A 22,005-nucleotide genomic window follows, 5' to 3' on the forward strand; every position below is an offset into this window, starting at 1 on the left:
CAAGGGACTCCTGGAAGGGGAAGAGAGAGAGAGAGAGAGAGAGCGAGAGAGCAAGCAAGCGAGCGAGAGAGAGACTGACTCAGTCCTTTAGAAAACTGACTTTAGAAGAAGGAGACAGACATGGAACATCAGCTGCTGTGTTGTGAAGTGGAAACCATCAGAAGAGCCTATCTAGATGCCAACCTACTAAATGACAGGGTTCTGCAGACAATGCTGAAGGCAGAGGAGACCTGCTCGCCCTCTGTGTCCTACTTCAAGTGCGTGCAGAAGGAAATCTTGCCATATATGAGGAAAATAGTTGCCACTTGGATGCTGGAGGTTTGTATGTTTCAGAGATTTCTTTGCAAGCTTCTGCATTAATGAATAAACCCTGAATAAACCCTGAATGACTCCCCCATTCCAGCCCCAGCTCCCCCCCACCCCCAAAAAACACCCCCTCCTTCAGCATAGGACATATTGCTACAGATATATATTGACAGTCAAGAGTGTGATGCCTTTTATCCCCTTATCTTTTATTTACTTGTTAACAATGAGGTGTCTTCGATAGAGGGAAAGCAAATCCCACACCCCCATCTCTAAAGAAAATAAATTCTGGGGGTCTCCCTTGAACCTTTTAGAATGAACTCAGTGCCAGAGAAAACAAAGTTTGAAAGCCCCACTTGGAAAAAGCCCCCTTAAGAGTCCTTCTCTGGGATCCCAGATGAGCACAGCAACTTCCCAGGCACCCCGACGCCCCACTCTTGTCTTAGGGCTGCAGTTAAACCTCGCCAGTTATTTTATTGGGATTTTATTTTAAATTAATATCCATGTACACGTATGCAAGTGCTGCCCGTGCCAGTATTATGCGCCATCTTTGTTCTTTTATTGCAAAGCAAAAGTGTTTATTAATAATTAGAAAATTAGCAAGTCCCCAGGAGCAAGCCAAAGGGGGCCGGGGGTGCTCCAGAAACGGGGGTCCCTGCTGGGGCTGTGGACAGGAGGATCGGCTGTTGGGCTCTGTCATTTCTTGGGGAAATGCAGGGTGAAAGTTTCTTTGTTCAGAGCAGAGAGCGAGCTGTGGTCACCCCTCAAAGACATGCTTGTGTTGCAGAAACTTTCGGCAAGGTCGCATGGCAAAATCGAGTTCAAATGCCCCACTCCCCTGGCAGGACATGTGTCAGGGCATTCCCAGCTGGAGCTAGGGAGCCGGGGCTACATTTTCATGCCTTTTCCGAAGCCCTGGGCGCCTGCGATCTATTTTTAATTAATTTTTGAAAGCGCAGCACGTTGCCCTTGCTCTTCGAAATGTCGCACGTTGCTTTTCTGAAGAGGGTGAGGGGGACCTTGTGAGTTTGATTTCGGGGTATCTCCCTGGACGCCCCCAGGTACCCCATCAGCCCGGGGATCGGTAAAGGACCCCCGCCGGGTCGTTTTCAGCCCTTTTTGGAGCTTCGGCTGATTTTTTAAATATTTTTAAATATTTTTTGAAAAGATGACGTCTGGGGAAATGGGGCTGGTGCTGCTGCTGCTCCGGACGCCACCTTTGTGTCTCGAGCAAAGCAGAGAATCGGCAGCACCCAGGCAAATAAGAACAAAACCCTGGGATCCCAGCTCTGTCCCCGCATCATTTTGCAATTTATTTGCCTTTTTCAAAGCGGCTGCCGATCTGTGAGAATCCAGATTTCCCCTTTTGGCCAGAGCTCGGCTGTGGATTGCTAACGCCACATTTCCCTACTTTCTCCGTTTGCGACTTTCTCTTTCAGTTTCTTTTAAGTCTTTTCCCCACTCTTTTGGGGGAAATTTATTTCTCCCCCCGTCACCCCTATTCTCTGCCGTGCCCTTCAAGCTTTGGTCGGGGGGAGGAGGCATGACTAGTTGCTATCATTATTATTCGTTTCAACGAGCTCTCTCCTTTTCCAGGTTTGCGAGGAGCAGAAATGTGAAGAGGAAGTTTTCCCCTTGGCTATGAATTATTTGGACAGATTTTTGTCGTTTGAACCCCTCAAGAAAAACCGATTGCAACTTCTGGGAGCTACCTGCATGTTTGTGGCTTCAAAAATGAAGGAAACGATTCCTCTAACCGCAGAAAAACTGAGCATTTACACCGACAACTCCATTAGACCCGACGAATTACTGGTAATTTCGTGTTTACTTCATCTGGAAAAGCACGATCAGGAGAGAGGAAAATAAATAAAAATCAACCCCGACAGAGAAAATCGCGAGGCTCCTTCTTCAGATCTGCCCAGTGTGACCCCCTACTTCACACTGAGTAATTATGCGCGATTCACCCCCTAGAATTATTGGCCGTTCACCTCCAGCTCCCAGGCTAACTCCATTACGGCACATGGGAGCAACAGATGTAACTTACACGGCTGTCTCTGCCCCCCGCCCCCTCCGCTCCAGTAAGCTGGCGTCAGGGGGTTCCACGCGCTTCTTAGCCAGCGAAAGTTGGGCTCGTGCAGACTCTGTGCGATTGCAGACTACATGATGCAGTAGATTATTCGAATGAAAAAATCCCTAAGATACTCATTATTACCTCACCCTCAGAGAAAGCACAGGACAAGGGGTAAAAAGTGGGTGGCTGGCGCCCTCTTGCGTTCCTAGTGTGCAGTTCAGCAACTTGACTGGTGAACGGAGTGCTGCATTTCAGGCCTCTGGGTGAGGACAGTCTTGCAGGAGTTTCATGCATAAAGGCACCCTCACCTTGGTACGCCTCTGCTAGTAATCCTCCTTCACACCATCACAGCACTACTGGTGAGGAAGTGTAGTGTTTTAGTCATCAGTCTCCAATCATGCAGAAGTCAGTGCCTCAAAAAGAAGCCCATGCATTAAGATTCCAGAATACAGTAAAAACTGATGAAATTCACCTTAACTGCTTCAGAAGCAATTGCTACATTTCAAAGCTGTTTATAAGCAGAGCTTCTAACTGTTTTCCTTCTTTTCCCCCTTTCCTCCTTTTTGTTTTTGTAGCAAATGGAGCTGTTTCTGGTGAATAAGCTGAAATGGAATCTGGCCGCAATGACCCCTCATGATTTCATTGAACATTTCCTTACTAAAATGCCTGTGGCGGAGGACACCAAGCAAATCATCCGTAAACATGCCCAGACTTTTGTGGCTCTGTGCGCAACAGGTATGCCCTGCACACTAAAATGGCGTGTTGTTCCCCATACCCAACATGCACACCCACCCTTATCCCCAATTCCTAAGACTTTCCGTAGAGTTACCATACTCAAGTTCACAGAACTCAGTGCAGATAATTTAAGCACTGAGTGTTGTCCCCTGTTGTTTGCAGAAGGTGGATTACTTTTCAGAAGGTAAGTTTCTGAGAAGATGCCTCTCTTCTGAGTTTAACATGAAGTAAATATGTAAAACTCTTCATGGAAAGTGATTAAATAAACCTATCTCAAAGAATGGCCAGATCCTTCTCCAGTGTATATCTGGGCCTATGAAGGCCTGCCAAAGAATCTCTGGCCTGGAGGCAGACTCCCTCATTGTGGATTCATTTTAAGGCAGTTTTGAAAGAGTTCGGAGGAAGAATTTGCATGTAGTTAGTTCTGTATATGGGTGCGTTTCACTGACTTGTTGTAAAATCTCCCTCATTCAAGTTTCCCCTTTTCCCATGCTAGTAGATGGTGGATTGCAGAAGGGGCACATGGCACAGACACTTTTCTGGCACAGGGCTAAGTCTGCCGTCCACACCCAGCTGGCCACGTGCTTTGCTGGAGGCATGTGCAGGGGCGGACTGCAGAGGAGCCAGAGACACTGACTGTTCCCTGGGCCAGGTTTGCAGAGGCTTGATCTTTGGTTTCAAGGGCATTGTGTGTGTGTGTGTGTGTGTGCTAATTCCCGGAAACTCCACGTGCACAAATGGTGTGCAGGCGGTCATGCATTTTATCCATTGAACCATAACAAGAGTAAGATGGGGAGCAAGAGATCAGAAGAGCAACACTGCCTTTATGATCTCCTCCAGATACCACTGTTCTCATGGGAAAGAGTGTCGGGGCAGGCAGGACAAAGGTGATTTTCAAAGGATTGATCAGTTTTTCTTAAAATCCACTTCACGTGATTCCTTTCAATTGTGGCATGAGAAACCCAAATGTGGCAAAAGAATAAGGAAACAAAGGCAGCCAAAGCAAATGCTCCTTTGAAGGGAAGCCTGTAGCGTCACATAAAGATGAATGTCAAGGATCGTGTTGATACTAATAAAAAACTCACTTGAAATTAGTAATATACCTTTATAAATATGAATATTCATATCCAATAATAGTTAAGTGAAAGGAGAGGTCATGCCTGCATGACATTGAGTCGTTCAGTCTGAAGAAAAGGTCTCTGTTGGTTGTAGCTGGACTCCTCGTTGTTTTTTGTGGATACAGACTAATGCAGCTACCCCTCCCCCCCATCTCTCTGTACTTGAAAGCTTAGGGTGTATTTAAAGCCAAAGGGCAAATTAATCTCTGATGTACATTGGTGTTCAGTGGTGTTACACCAGGGATGGATGTGGTCAAAAGATTCAAGAAAAATAATAAGCATTAAAAAAATAAAAATAATTTATTGGTCTCACATAGTCACTGTCACTGAAGTGTCTGGCCTGGAGATATAGCCACAGAATCTCTGAAGATAAATATATACATTATTGGTAGGTTTCAGTCTTGCCTTTATCATAGGCCTAAGTACAGAATGGCAGGCAGCTCACAAGTTTGACTGACTCAGCACATTGCTCCTAATATGTGAGTAATAGAACCTCTCCAAACAGCTTTTAAAGGGTTTGAAACATTTGTGGATCAAATGTGTTTTCCTAGACAGAGATTCAAGCAGAACATTGAGATTGTAGTGAATTCGAATGTGTGATTGCCTGGTCTGAAGCCACCTAAGAGATTAGTTGTATATGGTGTTTCTTTATAGCTATCCAGTCTCCCCTTTGGATATGGGGATGTTTAATCTAGGTGGTTGTGCTGGCAGTGATAGTGATGAAAACAAGAGTAGTTCAAAGGTTGAAGCCTTGCTAGGAGTCCAGTACTTTGATCTACTGTCAGTGTTGTTATGGTTCTTTTAGAAAGCACATCCAGAGTCTATATTTAACAGTATGCTCCTCACCACATGGGTAGCTGGAAAATGGATCAGCGAATGTGACCCATGTACAGAGAATTTTACTTAGCTTTTTAAAATAGCATGGAGGTCATCAAGATTATGGGACTTATTCAGCACTCCATTGAAGTCACTGGGAATATTACCTGAGTAAGGAGTGTTGAACAGAGCTGTTTGATCAGCTTTGGATTTTTATTTCATTTTTGGATGCCAAGATTTTTTTGTCTCTCTTCGGATGACTCCCTTGTTGGCTAGTGATGCCCAGACAAGATAAAGAACACGTGGCGTCAGCAGCATCTGACCTTCACTTTTTGGTGTGTTATATTTTTTTCTGGCCAGCCCTAATCTAGGTGGATTGCAAACCGGTTGTACTTCCCTGAATACCTTGTGGGCCTGATCCAGAGCCCATGGAAGCCACTGGGAAATTGACTCCAGTGCCATTGTGTGAGCACTACTTGAAATACAAGGTGAAGGCAGGGGAGAGTTTGAAGATGTGTATGTGTATTTGCTCCTGATAGAAAAGATTACATAGAAAGGTGATGTTGACTGGAATTCCCTTTATGCTTCATCCTCAGTTGCCTGCCTAATAGAAGGGGATTTGTTTTGTTTTTTAAATATATTTTCACCAACTTTTTGCTGTGGTAGGTTAGAGAAGGAAAGAAAAAATTACCAGGGGTTGTTTGAAGTTAACACATAATTGACCTTAATAAATGGGGCTTTGGCGTGGCCAAGTAAGGCAGGGATAACTCAGAAGGAAACAGGCCTTTTTTGGCCCCAGTTAAGACTGGAGTTAAGTTAAAACTCCAGCTCTATACAAGCAAAACAATGAAAAGGAACAAATATTGGGCGCTTCAGCGTTTCATTGTGGCCCTCTGGTTATCTAAACATACCAGGCCCCTTTATGTTATTATTATTGTTCTTCTCTCCTCTCTTTCCTCCTCCCTGGTGGAGAGAGAGAGAAAAAAGACTTCCCTTTGAAACAACTTTGCTACAATTCTTCTATTCTCTGGCCTTTATAAAATTGGGAGACTCAAGGTATGTGACCAGTTGGAACCTGTTGCATCTTGCAGCAAGTGATTTATGTTCACAGTTTTGATTTGCCTCAATGAAAAGATTTTCATTCATAGCCCCCAGCTCTCCAGACGGATAGAATTGCTGCTCCATTTAAAAAGGAAAAGGGGTGACTCGCCTTGTTAGGAATTTTTTTTAAAGCGCTGCAGCGCCTAGATGCCTGCTTTGTCCTCCCTTCAGGGTGGCTGGCATTCTTCTCTCTCCTCCCCCTCCCCTCTCTCTCTCTCTCTCTCTCTCTCTCTCTCATTCTCCCTCTCTCTCTTTTTAACAACGCTGAAGTTGTTTATTCTTTTTGGATGAAGTCTCAGATAGGCTACTGGGGATGTGTGCTTCAATTGATGGGGCCCCCTTCCCCATTGTGGCTGTGTCAGGTCTAATTCATCTCACCGAAGCCCCCTTGTTCCTGAGCGCTCAATAGCGCAAGATGAGGCGATGGAGGCTGACAATGATGCCACACTCTTCACTTGGGGGCATCCAATTACAGGCCAGAGGGGCCCCCTGATTAATATGCTGAAATTAGTGGCCTCTGCCACAAATAATTCCTTGTTGAGTTGCAACAAAAAGACAGTCCATGCTGCTTGTCTGGAGTGGTTATGGGGACAGACATAAACTGGTCATTTAAACTGCATTATTACTTTTCCACCTTGGACATACTAAGGGTGTGACTGTGAATTCATGTTCTTGTGTATTGCCCCCTTTAAAAGAAAAAGCAAACAGGAATCCCAAACTTACTACTGTCTGAATGGACTTATTAAACTTACACAATTTTGGCCATTTTTTGGGACGATAATTATGCAGAAACTAATAAACACTGGAGATAATTCACTGTGACTGTGTATGTGTATACAACTAAAGTTTGGTGAATCCAATCTTCAGACCTGTTTAAACCAACAGAAGCCTCTCATTTTAAGTGTACCTAAGAAAACATACCAGTGATTTGTTTGAGTGAACAGATTAGATACTATCTCTGGGATGCATTTATTGGCAACGGTCAAACTGAATCTATTTAGAAATCTTTTGGGAAAGAGTTGGGGAGAGGTGGGGGAGGGAAGAGGTAAGTTAGACCTATTTCAGATATGTCAAGATGTGACATGAGTTTAGCTGGCAACATAGCACATAAAAAACCCTTTTATACTTAATCACATCAATTTAGTTCTGAAGGCACTTTCAATTTCATAGAGCTTGGGGTAAATTTCCCTTTGGAAGGTGAGTATGGGATGGGTCGGGGTACAGATGGAGTGGCAGAGATATAAACCCCAAACTGTACCTATAATACCTACAACAATAGGTGTTTAGTATATACAGATTTCAGAGTAACAGCCGTGTTAGTCTGTATTCGCAAAAAGAAAAGGAGTACTTGTGGCACCTTAGAGACTAACCAATTTATTTGAGCATCCTTAGAGACTAACCAATTTATTTGAGCATCCTTAGAGACTAACCAGGTGCCACAAGTACTCCTTTTCTTTTTAGTATATACAGAGAGTCCTGATGCTTATACTGTTAAAGCCTTTATACAAAAGATATTAAATCATAAAGAGATAAATGATTTAATATTTAAACTGTTTCACAGAGCCCCCATTCCCTCCCGCTTAAGTTTTTCATGTCTTTGATTTAATTCAAGGGTTGACAGGTGGTTTTATGTTTATGCAGCAAAGGAAAAGTTGTATATTTGATAATAGGAGAAGGAATGTATCTCAAGTTATCGTATATAAGATATCATTTCCTTTTTCTCCCCTAAAAAGTTAGACATTTACTAGTACCACTTATTTCTTTTCCTCCTAATATTTGGTCCAGGGTTCATTTTGCCATGAATCAAAAATCAAACACATTCCTGTATAGCAGAAAGAGCCTTAGCATTAAAATGTGGATTATTCCACATTATTTGCCCTTATTAAAAAAAAAAAGGGGGGGGGAATAACATTCTAATGGCAGAGATAGGCCCCTCAAAGAATCATGGGAGTGGCTTTGTAGAGAGACCTACAGCAATGCAGTCTGGAAGGGGGCCCAGCCTCTTGTCAGCATGGTGTCACATCAGAATGTAACTGATTGTCCGCCAATTCTTGGGACCCCCGTCACTTAGTTATGCCACATTTACATTAAATCCCTGTTGCCAGGATGGATGGCAGCCACTGACAAGAGACTAGGTTGAGACAAAGTATTTTAAAGATGAAACCTTAATTTAAATATAGAATATTCACCTACTGACAGGTTTAAGTGGTCTTAATCGCTTTTGTTTTTGCTTTTGTTTTATATTAAAGTTATACATTTCTCTCTTTCTAACATAATTGTAAAGGTTAATGTTTTAAAGGGTATATGATTCAGAGACTGCTTACATCACATAATGCACCTGATCTTGCAGATGCTTTCAAATGTGAATAGCTTTACTCATGTGAATAATCACGTTGATTTAAATGGGACTACTCACAGGAGTAAAGTATATTTATAAGTGTTTGCAGGATTAGGGCCCTAATAGCCTCAAAATCCTTCAAAGGAATGATTAGCCTTTCAGGCCTTTCTCTAAAAAAGGGTTTCTCACTCAGGTAAAGTTATTCATGTGCATAAGTGCTTGTGGGATCGGGCCCGTTAATTGCCGATATTGTTAAATTACAGTAGGAGGAGTCTTTATGTTTGCAATCCTACAGCCTCTTAAGACTTATTATCTGGCAATCAGGTCTAACTCTTAGGAGTGACACAAGCAAGCTCATCCTAAAGAAATCAATTCTCTTTTTTTCCCACTTCTCTCTTTAAACAGATGTTAAGTTTATTTCAAACCCACCTTCCATGATCGCAGCTGGGAGTGTGGTAGCAGCCGTGCAAGGCCTTCACCTGGGAGACACTAACACTTTCCTCTCCTATCAAAGTCTCACACATTTCCTATCACAAGTTATCAAATGTGACCCGGTAAGTGATTCTTTCAGTCTCTCTATTTTAGAGTTTTTTGAGTGCCTCACTGTAGTATATGATTTGACAGTAAACGCTGATCAAAGTACAACTTGGATGTGGTTTTTCAAGTGTATTCTCTTTTGTTCTTCCCAGTGACTATTAGTCATCGTTATATACATTAAAAATCAGAGATCACGCTACTGCAGTTCATTGGTATGAATACCATGACCAATCCTATCGTTGTTAAGACAGACATATCAACAAAGCAAAGGAAACTCTTAAATTGGTTTAGGACAATTGCTGAGGCTGTATTCGGTTTGTAGGTTATTAAACCAGCAGCCTATGTAGAACAAAAACCTTTAAAATAAGACAAGGAAATAGTTACTAAGATTGCAATAAATAGACTTCATGGTATCTCTGAGCTTATCTTTGACCACTCTTGAGACCCTTTATTGTGCCTAGTGGTGTGAAATGCCTTTTTTAAGGGGGTTCTAATTATCTAATTTGGTTTATTACGTGCTAGACCTGCACAGTAGCTGGTATTGAATTCCTTTTTGGAACAAATGTTTGTCCCACGACTTTCTGACAAGGTAGATGGTCCTCATAGGACTCTCATTTTGCCCTGCAGCTTCCAGGAGATGCACATCAGTAACTAGTGAGCAATAAACCTTTCATGAGTGAATGGGCCAGGAAGGGAGCCTACAAGGAAGACCTAAAGTCAATGATCCATGTCATAATGGTGTGTGAAGTTGGGGCAGAGTTTAGCTTTGTTTTGTAACAATGTGGAAGACCAATAAATAGATGCTTTAAAAAGGTTCTTGTGAGGTCTCCAAGCTCTGGACAAAGACTCAAATAAAGACAACCCTGTGGTTTGCAATAGAATCTTTGAGATGCTGTAAAACCCTTCATTTTATGTATTCATAAACTGAAGATATAATTATTCTAACAACCAAACAACTCACACCCAAGTTAATATAAAGGGCTGTGATATGTAGAATTTTAATGATTGTTAGCAAATTGTGAAAGCATTGTTATGATTAGTTCCCATATAAGGGAATATTTTTCTGATATTTTGTTAGAATTTAGGTGATGCCAACACAGACAAATACTTCACTGCTGCTTATTATCGGCCCATCCTAACTATTTCAAGATACTATACCACACAGTTAAGCAAATTATTTTTGCTCTTAATACTACTAGGAGCAGAATTTAGTAGTACTGATTCAGTGCTGAAATGTTATATACTCTTAAGTACTACAGATGCTTTAAGTATCCCACTGCTGAAGTGGTGTGTACCTGTAATACTCTGGCTTATTTGTTAGGACCATGCATGTGCTTAAGTGTATGCTTGAACTCTATCCAATTCAAGACATTTGAATCAGGAACTTAGGAAGAAGCAAGCAATCTGCTTTCAGCACCTATAGTGTATGTCTGATTTAAAAGAAAATATTATTTACATTTTTTTCATATATAACCATGAATTAGATTCTAACACATCGCAGAACTCTGTGTCATGTAGAACTGCAACATGTCCTTACATGACTTGACTTAGTCAGTGTCAGAGCTCTTTGATAAAGGAAAGTAGTTTTAATTAGAAGCAATAGCACTTTGGGCACTGCGTTTTATTATTCATAAATAATATGCAAGGCCACAGTCTATATGAACTGAACTTAAAAGGAAGATCTTTAAGGTGAGTGGGACAGAAACTTTTGTGATAATTATGTTTATGTCTTAAAATAACAATAACTAGACATTAAGATTTTTACATAGTTTGCTAGATAAAATAAGAAATATCATAAAGTTATATGTAAATTTTTTTAAGGAACCTCAAAAAGGAAAGATCACCTAAATCTTTGTGGATTGCTTTCTTGGTCTTCTGTATTAACATGATTTCTGTCCCCATGTTTATAATAAAGGTGCAATAACCTCTGCCATAATTATTCTGTGAATTTGACAATTACTGGATTTTCTATAAAGAGGGATCTCTGGCCTTAGAGCTTACTACACATTTCTTATGAAACAAATTATCTTAACTGATGGATCAAACACTAATCCTGATCTTGAAAGTTTTCTTAATAACATTGTTTGGGTTGTTGATCCACAAGTAATGGCACATATTGCCATACATTTAATATCATGTGGATTCGATTGTTTCAAAGTATTTATTAGACTGATGCATTTTGACAAAATGGTTAACACTTTTCCTGATTGTTTGCTAGCCAGAGCAGATGGTCTGTTGGATTTCAGTTTTCATACTGATAAGTTTTACCTTAGTCTCAAGAAAGTTGAGTCTAAAGTAAAATGAATATCACCTGATTGAAATTCTTTTATAGTTCATGTTTATGTTGGTAGGAGTCCAGTTTCCCATTTTGCCTTTGATCAGTGGTAATTAGAAGTCAGATAATCACAATTAGAAGTCTTGGGCTGTCTTCCATCATTCTGTTCCTGACCCCATCATCCAAATGGATTGAATTTTGCCTGACATTCATTTCCAGGCCAGAAATTTGCTAAACTAGATTAGATTGGGTTTCCATGCTGTCTGTTAATACACTGGAATTTGCTTCTCCTCCCTGCCCACTCCAGAGACACCTTCAAACATATGTCTTTTATTCTTAATGAGCCAGGCAATAACAAAGGATTTCCAATAGATTTTGTTGTTGTTTGTTTCCTTTAGATCTGACCTTAAATCTTATGCTGGACTGAATTTCAATCTGATCATGTCTACTGTGTATGTTAAATAAAGGTATTTGACCACATCAGTAATCTAGTAGGCCTTTTTTTTTTCACTGAGAAGCTTAATTAATCCAGGAAGGGCTTATGACCTTGAACAAACTGTGGGCATTGAAAATTTGGGTAGTGAAGCAGAAAAGTTGTTGGGAGAAGTTATCAGACTAACACACAAGTTTTGTATTTGCTCCCAGTATTCAGAAGCTGTGAGTAGAATGGAAAAACAAAATGTAAGTGTAACACTGGGCATCAATAATGTTATGCTAGTGATGAAAATGTACACAGTAAGTTTTTTTGTATGTAGCATTTTTGAGAAATTTAATATTCTTGCAGAGAAGCTGTTCATTTAATATCTACGTGAAAAAATAATTTGAACAAAAACATAAAGCATTTCAAACATCACATTGTTCATTAAATTGCAATTTAGCAGACAGCCTGTTTACAGTAAGCTGTAAAGATTGTATGTTATTTAACAACATACAATCAGAACTCAATCCACTCCTGCAGTGTCAGAGTGAAGATTTTTTTCAGTGCCGAAAAGGAAAAGAATAATCATTTATAGAAAATCCTCCCAAGCTGTTTACAAAATGTATTCTTTGCTTGTTCAATATTATGAGTAAAACTAGTTCACATTTCAGTTTTCAGAGTCAAACATGTATGTGGGAGTGTTTCCAAAAAACAGAGCCAGCGTTGGAATTGCTCTGAAACAACTATGCGTTGGCTTTCAGTGAGAAACTTGCCACCTAGTTATGGCTGAGTCAACCTGAAAGTGCCTGAACTTTTTGGAAGCAAAAAATAAATTGTGTTTACTTATTATTTCTGTATATCTATTTACGTGTGTCATGGTATGCGTGCTGTCAGGAGTTAAAATGGGTGTCCTGTGGTATCTGAAGTCAGAAATGATCTGTCATATCTTGGGGAGTCTTGTTAGAGATCTCACTGGGAAGGCCAGAGGTACGTAGGAGTCAAAGGCATGATGACTTTAGGATATGAGGCATTTCTTTTTGTCATTTAAAATACTGTGTGTCTCTGTCAAGAGGAAATATTACACTAGGGTTTAAACCAGAAAAGGTCATAGGTTATGTGTTTTCAGTGAGCTGTAACTGATGGTCTGATCTGCTTAGAGGTAGGATTAACCTCCCTCTCTCTCAGAAAGGACTTGCAGAGAATTGTTTGCTTGGGTTTCTAATCTTATTTTACCCCAAATGCCATGTGCCCTTATTGGTGGCAGAGAAGGTTCTTGTGGTAGTGGAATCAGTGAAAAGCTGGTAGATCACACAAGAAGCTTCTGAATGAAGGCAGAATTGAAACTGGGAGATAAAGAAAACAGCAGGCAGGTCACCCTCTCAGGAAAACAACATTCATTCTCAGTCATGCACATCCTAACACTTTTGACGGCAATTTATCATGGAAGACTGGGTTCACTGCAAGGGCTAACGCATGTCATAGGTTAAATCAGAAAAGGCAATACTAAAAGAAAACTTCAAAGTCCTTACTACACAAAGTTAAATATGTTGAGAAAAGCTCACGATGTTTGTTATAAGGATGTGAGTAAACAATGTGCCTGAGGAATTTTGGCAATATACTGTGTGATTGTTTCGCTTGTTTAAGGCACTCCAAGTCTGTGCCCATGCAATGGGCGTGCATGGCACTAAAGAATATCTAATCCTGCATTTGCAGGAAGACAGACTGGATGATCTAACAGCTCTTTTCCATCTCTGATTTCTGTGATTTTGTGAATAAATAGATTTTGGATGCTTGATGTGCCGATTCCTAACTGTACACTTAGATGCCCGGGGGGGGGGGGGGGGTTCTTTTACCCATATGAAGTTTGAACCTGTGAGGTGCTTCGTGGTCTTAATTCCCATTGAAGTCAATGGGAGTGGAGAGTGCTCAGCACCTTCCTGGAGACATGAGACACTCAGCACTTAGCAGGATCAAGCTCATATTGAGCCATGAGTCACAGAGAGAATTGTCTCATTCCTAGTTGGTCTCTCTCTGTGTGATGGTGAGTGCAGTGGCAAGCTAAAAGGTTGGCAACACTTTCTAAATCATTGCCATGAGGTTGCTGGCTGTTTGATGGTATGTTGTGAAAGACCTGCATTCAGCAGAAAGGCATCCATTTTGGTCTTTTGGAATGCTGCATTTTTTGTTTAGATGTTTTCCAGAGTTAGTAATCAATTAGCTAACATGATCAGGCCATTGCTGAATATAATCAGAATATTAGTTACTAATACTTTGTATTTATATAGCACCTTTAATCTGAAAAGCTCGTCTCAAAAAAATGTAGCCATTCCTTAACTGAAAAGCCATTGTTTATGAAATGGCTCATACCACTTCTACTGGATTGTATAGTGCCAAGGCATTTCTGTTGTAGAAGTAGAAATTATATAGCGCTACAGTCTTGGGCCTAATTCTTGATCTCACTCCAGTTTTATGCCCAGTAATTGCACTGACTGCAAGATAGTAACTCCTGATTCACACTGCTATGAGATCAGAATGAGGCTATTAGAATTTTTCGAAAAACACGATCCATGAAACTCTTGTACTCACGAAAGATGCAAGATTGACAGCCTTGGAGACAGAGCCTTCTGTTCATCTACAGAACACTTACAGTACAGGTAGAAGTATCATAAGCTTCAACACATTGTCCCACCAATGTGCCTTTAGGGGTGGAGGCAGCATTACCAGTGGTGACACTATAGTTTAGTCTCCATGCCCCATTCAGTTATTGGCTTCTCTTCTGAGACTAACATTGGGCCAGTTAAGGTTAACTGTGGTAGCAATTTGTTGAGATGCACACTTATCCCACTGGGAGATGAACTGAGACTACACTCTCATTTGACATAATCCTCTAAATACCAGATGGCAAAAACCTGTAGCCCAGCCCCTTGAGCTATCCAGTCTTTATATCTCTCTCGCTTCCACCCGCCTTCCCTCCTTATATAAATGGTGTTACATTTTTATTTGCCTTCTGCAAAAATAGTATTTGGCAGACGGTTTTATATATTTTCTAAAGGGTTGTGTTCCCCCTCCCCTTTAATCTTCTCTAGGATTGTTTACGAGCTTGCCAAGAACAGATTGAATCCCTCCTCGAATCCAGTCTACGCCAGGCACAGCAACACAACATATCTTCAGAAACAAAGACTGTTGAGGATGAAGCAGACCTTTCCTGCACACCCACCGATGTGCGAGACGTGAACATTTAAGAGGACTTCTGCAAATCGGTTTGTTTGGCAATGACAGCAGACAAAGAAAGGGCATCTGAGAAGGAATCAGCATCAGGATCTCTCCCCCAGAAACCCTTTTCTCCAGGACATTTTTATACCAGAAGGGAAAGCTTCACTCTTGTTATTTTTTTCCTTGCTCTTTCTCCCTTCCATCTGTGACTTCAAACAAACAAACAAAAATACCCCAAAACTGTCTTAAAAAAAAAAAAAGAAAAATAATATTTGCATGACCCCAAGGGGTTTGTGCTACAAAAAATAGAGGATTTTATACAATAATAATCAACTAGTTTTTATGTTAAAGTGTTCTTGTCTGTATGTTGTAAAAATAGACATTAACACACACAATGTCTCCAGGGGAGGTATTAAATTTGATTTCTTACATATAAAACAAACAAAACCAACCAACGAACCATTTTTAAAGTAGAAGAGGGTTTTTTTTTAATAGAAAATGACATATTCTTTTTGTTTTTTTCCTATAAAAAGCATAGCTTTAACGCAGTTCTAGGCTTTTCTGTATCTTGCTTGCTTATGCATTTAGTCACTTTATAATTCATCTGTAAATGTTTATTTTATTTTCTTAGGTTTTTATCCTCTTCACCTTATAAATGGTTAACGTAACCCATAAGTTAGTGTATTTTAGTATACAGCATTATTATATGTTAATCTTTTGTACCTGTGGATTGCCTGTGCATAAGGCTTTTGTAGGGTTCCAGCTTAGCATTGTCGGGGAAGGGCCAATGTACTACTCATACGATACTCTATTATAAAGAGAAACCGAAATATTGACATAATATATTATATTTTTGTAATCTTCATATTTTTGTAGTTACCTGTGTATAAAATGCTGGTCTGACCCAACAGATATTCAGCCTCATTATGGTCAGGTTCAATCCACAGCCTAGTCTCTCTTTTTTTTTTTTTTTTAAATATTCTAAAACCATTCCATTCAAAGCACTTTCAGTCCATTAGATATAGGAAATACGTTCTTTTATTGTGGGAATTTTTTTTTAAATGGAATGGTTTGGAAATATATAAGTGCTTGTGCGCAAACTTTGAATTGCAAAGCAAGTGCATTTAACTATGGTGTTAGAGGAAAGGTGATTTTTTTTCGAAGGTTGTGTTCCAGTGAGAGAAATTGCATTCACAAATTGCCAGGATATCTTCCTATCCTTTTCTATAGAAAAGTTGAAGTTTAGAAATCCTTTGGTGCCAACTCACGTTTGTAAATTAGGGGCCTTAAAGGTTCACGTATAGGACACATAGTTTAAGGATTGTCTCTAGATGTTTTACAACTGAAGGTTTTTAAACACTAAAATATATAATTTATAGTTAAGGCAAAAAGAATATTTATTGCAGAGGATGTTCATAAGGCCAGTATGATTTGTAAAATAACGCAATCGCCCCTTGATTTAAAAAAAAAATCTTTCTACCCTTGATGTTGCAGTTTTAACACAGCTTATTAAGGAAAAAAAAAGACACTCTTTTCAAAAACAGTGTATTTGGCCCCTTCTTAGACATTTCCAAAAACTATCTAACCATGAGAAACGCCATAGTTAAAAAAGAATAGATTTGGTGTACTTGAAAGGAGTTCTTATTCCAATATATCCCCCAGTTGTTGTTTTTTTATTTAGCTACAAATAGAAAATTTGCACATCTTGGCTATGTATCTTTTTATTATTATTTTAGAAAGTAGCTGAAGGGACGTGGACATAGCTGTTGAAGTTGATGCTCGAGGAGAATGTGATGGTGAAATGTATGTGAGAAAACTGCCGCTAAGGTGTTGATTGTAAAAAAAATTTAAAAAAGAAAAGAAAGGAAAAAAAAAAAGAAAAAAAAGGAGTGGATGCTCCATTTTTATTGAGCTGCTATGGATAAATTCCCAGCATGGTTTGAAAAAAAATTAACATTGCTTTCTGTATCTTTGTCATTGTGTTTTGCTGCTATTTTATGGATCAGTTTTTTTTTGTTTTTGTTTTTTGTTGTTATACAATGTCATATACTGCCATGTTATAGGTTTTAATTTTCTCATAGAAAATTATATTATTGACATCATTTTTTGTAGATTTTTTATGTGATCAATTTTTACTTAATGTGATTATTACTGCTCTATTCCAAAAAGGTTCCTGTTTCACAATACCTCATACTTCAGTTAACCATGTTTAGACCAGGTTTTAATGTTCGTACACAGTGCCTCATAGTTCTACTGCAAACTGAAATGCATTGAACGTTATTCTGAATGGGTCTCGCGATTCGCAACTAGGTTGCATTAATTTAAAAACGACAGACATTTCAGAAGATCAAGTAATGTCAGTTTTTTGTTATGCGTTTTATAAAGCTGGATTCTTTGTCTGATCTGGGGTTTATTATCATAGTAGTTTTAAGATGTGTTATTAGCCACATTGATATATGAAAGGTGCATTATAATATAACTCTTATATGCCACTTGTTGTTGTTTCCCATCAGCTGGAACTCATCATTTGGTATGATAGGTTATCTTCTGGAACTCTAAGTATTTTGTGTGTTTAATCTGTTATAATATACTAGGGTTTTTTGTTTTGTTTTTTGTTAATTATAGCGTAATGCTAATTTAAAAAAGCCTGTAAATCTCATAAATAAGCCAGCTAACAGAGTTGTATGCTGAAGAATAATCTAGCTGTTGCCTGTATGCTGCTAAACCAAAACAGAATTAGAACTCATTTTGAGGGCAAATGCAGTTAAGATCCTACATAGTGTATAAATAAAGCATTGCAATGCTACTAGCAGTCGCAGGACCCAGGAGGACTGGATACATTCTGTCCAAATTTCAGGAACATTTCTTACTGCTTACCTCATGAACACTTCTGTTTGTGGCATCTCTGTGTCTCTGAACCAAACATGATTATTGCATTAGTGGTTGTTGGTTATGTGTGTTACACTGAGTGGCAGTACATACTGCAAATTTCTTTAAATATGTATGTACTAAAAGGCCAAATCCTGATAAGCAGGTTCATGTGCCAACAGAGATGTTTTATTTGTCACATTATTATAACAATCTATAGTAAGCAAGCAATTCAGATTTGTACATTTTTTTTATATTGTACTTATTGGCATCACTGGTCTGAAATGCACATTTTCACCAACAGACCTGTAACAGACAAGTTTCCAGCAAAAGAACTAAAGTCTAGAAATAAAATTTGTAAAACCCAATGCCTGTGTGCTGTGTTTTTTATTAGCTTCATGAATGTAAAATTTGCAGTTTAACAGCACACAGCAGTTTTTAAACAACTGGATCCTGATGTAGTGGGCAAACCACGTGGCATTTTCTTGTGTTGACACTCCATGCTTTAAAGTTTGCAGTGTTTAAATAATTCATTCTTCAACATCTCTAGGAAATGATAGGTCTTTTGGCAATGGGTCAGTCAGCACAAATTCCTAGAGAGATATATATTAAATGTCAAAGGTTTTTTTTAAGGTTTTTTTTTTTGGTTTAAGATTTTCTTTTATGCCTCTATCTCGACTAACCAGCTGTTTGGTAGATATTTTCAATAATAAGTAAAATAAATTAGGATTTTGATGCTACAAAATTATTTCTAGCTTTTAAGTTTACCAGAGTAATGGAAATGTCCCCTTTAGATAATGACTAGTGTATTTCAAAGACAGTAGTGTTAGATTTTTATTTCCCACCTGCCTGCATTGTGTATTACTACCGTTAGTTCAAATAAAGTAGTAGGCCATAAAAGGTAAAAATACTTATTTTTGTTTACAGAGCTTAACACTAGTAAAGGGCAATACACAAAATAGGAAAAGAATTGAACTAGGCTTGAAAAAATAACAGTGGTAGATACGTGCTGGATCATTTAGCAAGTTAAGTGTGTGTGTATATATACATCCAATGTATTGTTTATATATATGAATACCAAACTAAAGTTAGGTTGAATTATAAATGATCATGTCCCAATCTGAAGTCCTAAAGGAGAGTTCTTTTTATCCCAAATCTCTGTTTTGAAAATTGGGGATGTTATTTCTCACTAGGTACATCAGTCAAAGGATCCAGACTAAAAGCAGACATACATTTGCCCCCCCAGCCCATCATGAAAACTTCTAGAGCCTGACTCATAAGTTTCCTGGGCAACTGGCATGTGGCCAGTGTAACACCTGCCACTTAGACTTCACAGCACACTACGGTTTTCAAGCAATAACTACACCAAAACTTTTAAGAGTTGTAAGAAAGTTGTCATCATCTAATCTGGTAGCCTGCTGCAAAATGATTTGGTCTCGCTGCAGTTACCCAATGCACAGGTATCCTCATCACAAACATTGTTACACGTGGCACTAGTTTGTTCCCTTACTGGCTCCCCTTACAGAGGAGAGACTGAATTATGTGGTCTACACTAGTACTTTCCTCTAGAAATGGTCCCTCCTTAAAAGGATTAGGGCATGCTGATGGGTTGGTGGGGGGATATTTGCATGATGGAAGAAGAGAAGACCTAAGCTAAATTTAGAATGAGTTTAAACAGGTCTAGAAGGAGTCTGAACTAATGGTGGTAAAACTGTACCTATTATTTTTCACAGGATTTTGTTTTATCCTAACTTAATTTACACCACTTACATCCTCACTACTTAGAAAGTAAGATACTAAGTATACCTTAGACTCCCTTACACACATCAGCAAGTGGGTGTAAATGGATCTAGGTGTCTAGCTGAGTGGGAAGGAGTTAATTTATAGCACCTTCTTTATTGAATCTGAATTTGGTTTAATATCTGACTGTCAATCTACACTTAAATGCACAAACACTAATAAAAAGCACCTATTATTGTTAAACAGCAACTATCAAAGTTACATATTTTTAAAACTGCAGGACCAGATAACTTGCACCCAAGAGTATTAAAAGAATTGGCCAATGAGCTCTCTGAACCATTAATGTTGGTTTTTAACAGATCTTGGAACACCAGGGAAGTTCCAGAGGACAGGAAAAAAACTCATGCCACAAAAGGAGTAAATGGGAGTAAATAAATAAATGGGAGTAAAGGGAGTAAATGAATAACTACAGGCTGATTAGTCTGACGTCAAACTGACGCTTGGGGCACTCCACTTGATACCGGCTGCCAACTAAACATGGAGCCATTGATCACTACCCATTGAGCCCGACAATCTAGCCAGCTTTCTATCCACCTTACAGTCCATTCATCCAGCCCATACTTCTTTAACTTGCTGGCAAGAATACTGTGGGAGACCGTATCAAAAGCTTTGCTGAAGTCAAGGAATAACACGTCCACTGCTTTCCCCTCATCCACAGAGGCAATTATCTCATCATAGAAGGCAATTAGATTAGTCAGGCATGACTTGAGCTTGGTGAATCCATGCTGACTGTTCCTGATCACTTTCCTCTCCTTTAAGTGCTTCAGAATTGATTCCTTGAGGATCTGCTCCATGATTTTTTAAGAGACTGAGGTGAGGCTGACTGGTCTGTAGTCCCCCAGATCCTCCTTCCCTTTTTTAAAAATGGGCACTATGTTAGCCTTTTTACAGTCGTCCGGGACCTCCCCTGATCACCATGAGTTTTCAAAGATAATAACGAATGGCTCTGCAATCACATCGGCCAAGTCCTTTAGCACTCTCAGATGCAGTGCATCCGGCCCCATGGACTTGTGCTCGTCCAGCTTTTCTAAATAGTTCAGAACCAATTCTTTCTCCACAGAAGGCTGGTCACTTCCTCCCCAAGCTGTTCTGCCCAGTGCAGTAGTCTGGGAGCTGACCTTGTTCGTGAAGACAGAGGCAAAAAAAGCATTGAGTACATTAGCTTTTTCCACATCCTCTGTCACTAGGTTGCCTCCCCCATTCAGTAAGGGGCCCACACTTTCCTTGACTTTCTTCTTGTTGCTAACATTCCTGAAGAAACCCTTCTTGTTACTCTTAACATCTCTTGCTAGCTGCAACTCCAAGTGTGCTTTGGCTTTCCTAATTTCACCCCGGCATATCTGAGCAATATTTTTATACTCCTCACTGGTCATTTGTCCAATCTTCCACTTCTTGTAAGCTTCTTTTTTGTGTTTAAGATCAGCAAGGATTTCACTGTTAAGCCAAGCTGGTCGCCTGCCATATTTACTATTTTTTCTACACATCGGGATGGTTTTTTCCTATAACCTCAATAAGGATTCTTTAAAATACAGCCAGCCCTCCTGGACTCCTTTCCCCCTCAAGTTATTCTCCCAGGGGATCCTGCCCATCAGTTCCCTGAGATTGTCAAAGTCTGCTTTTCTGAAGTCCAGGGTCTGTATTCTGCTGCTCTTCTTTCTTCCCTGTGTCAGGATCCTGAACTCAACCATCTCATGGTCACTGCCTCCCAGGTTCCCATCCACTTTTGCTTCCCCCACTAATTCTTCCCGGTTTGTGAGCAGCAAAGCCTACAACCTCATGCACAGCAAAGCTGGGAATGAATAGAAGACCACCTTCCATACCTGCTGTGGCCACTTTGAATATTTAGTCACGCCTTTTGGGCTGACAAATGCCTTGGCAATCTTCAAGCATTTTATTTACTTTGTGTTACGAGATATATTGGATCAGTATGTGGTGATCTATATGGAGAATACATTGCTCTTTTCAGACAACCCTGACAGGCATACCATTTATATCCAAATTGTCTGGAGAGGCTACATGGTCTCTAGCCAAGCTCAAGAAGTGTGCTTTCATGTGAAAGTCTCTGTCAAAAGACAGAATTTTGCTTTTTCCTAAAAGCAGAGTATTGTAGCGAGTTTTTTATTCTTTATATTTATCTAAATCTCCTTACAGAATCAGAACATTAAAAGCATAGTGCATGGAACTCATTTGTAGATTAACCATAAGGACCTAGGGAAGTTAGGTTAAGTACATTTCATTGTTAAAGATCCCAGAATGAATGCAACAGAAAATGATGTCCCCAGTTTATTCACAGAACTGGTTCACCATAGATAATAACATTGCAAACTTCCCTACCAATATGTAGGCTACTTCATTGAACTCGTTCTGCTTCCCTCCCACTTTTGCCCAGCAAGAACCAGCCTTTTTATGGTA

General features: G+C 39.5%; 1 protein-coding gene across 1 annotated transcript; it reads left to right on the forward strand.

The window, feature by feature from the left end:
• The first annotated feature begins 120 nt into the window (after positions 1 to 120).
• On the forward strand, positions 121 to 14,954 carry CCND1 (cyclin D1). The gene is made up of 5 exons (XM_077820151.1): positions 121 to 318; positions 1,900 to 2,115; positions 2,950 to 3,109; positions 8,888 to 9,036; positions 14,799 to 14,954. The coding sequence occupies exons 1-5, from the start codon at positions 121 to 123 to the stop codon at positions 14,952 to 14,954; spliced, it is 879 nt and encodes a 292-aa protein (XP_077676277.1).
• The last annotated feature ends 7,051 nt before the right edge of the window (positions 14,955 to 22,005 follow it).

This window comes from Eretmochelys imbricata, chromosome 6, assembly GCF_965152235.1.
Source record: "Eretmochelys imbricata isolate rEreImb1 chromosome 6, rEreImb1.hap1, whole genome shotgun sequence".
NCBI lineage: Eukaryota > Metazoa > Chordata > Testudines > Cheloniidae > Eretmochelys > Eretmochelys imbricata.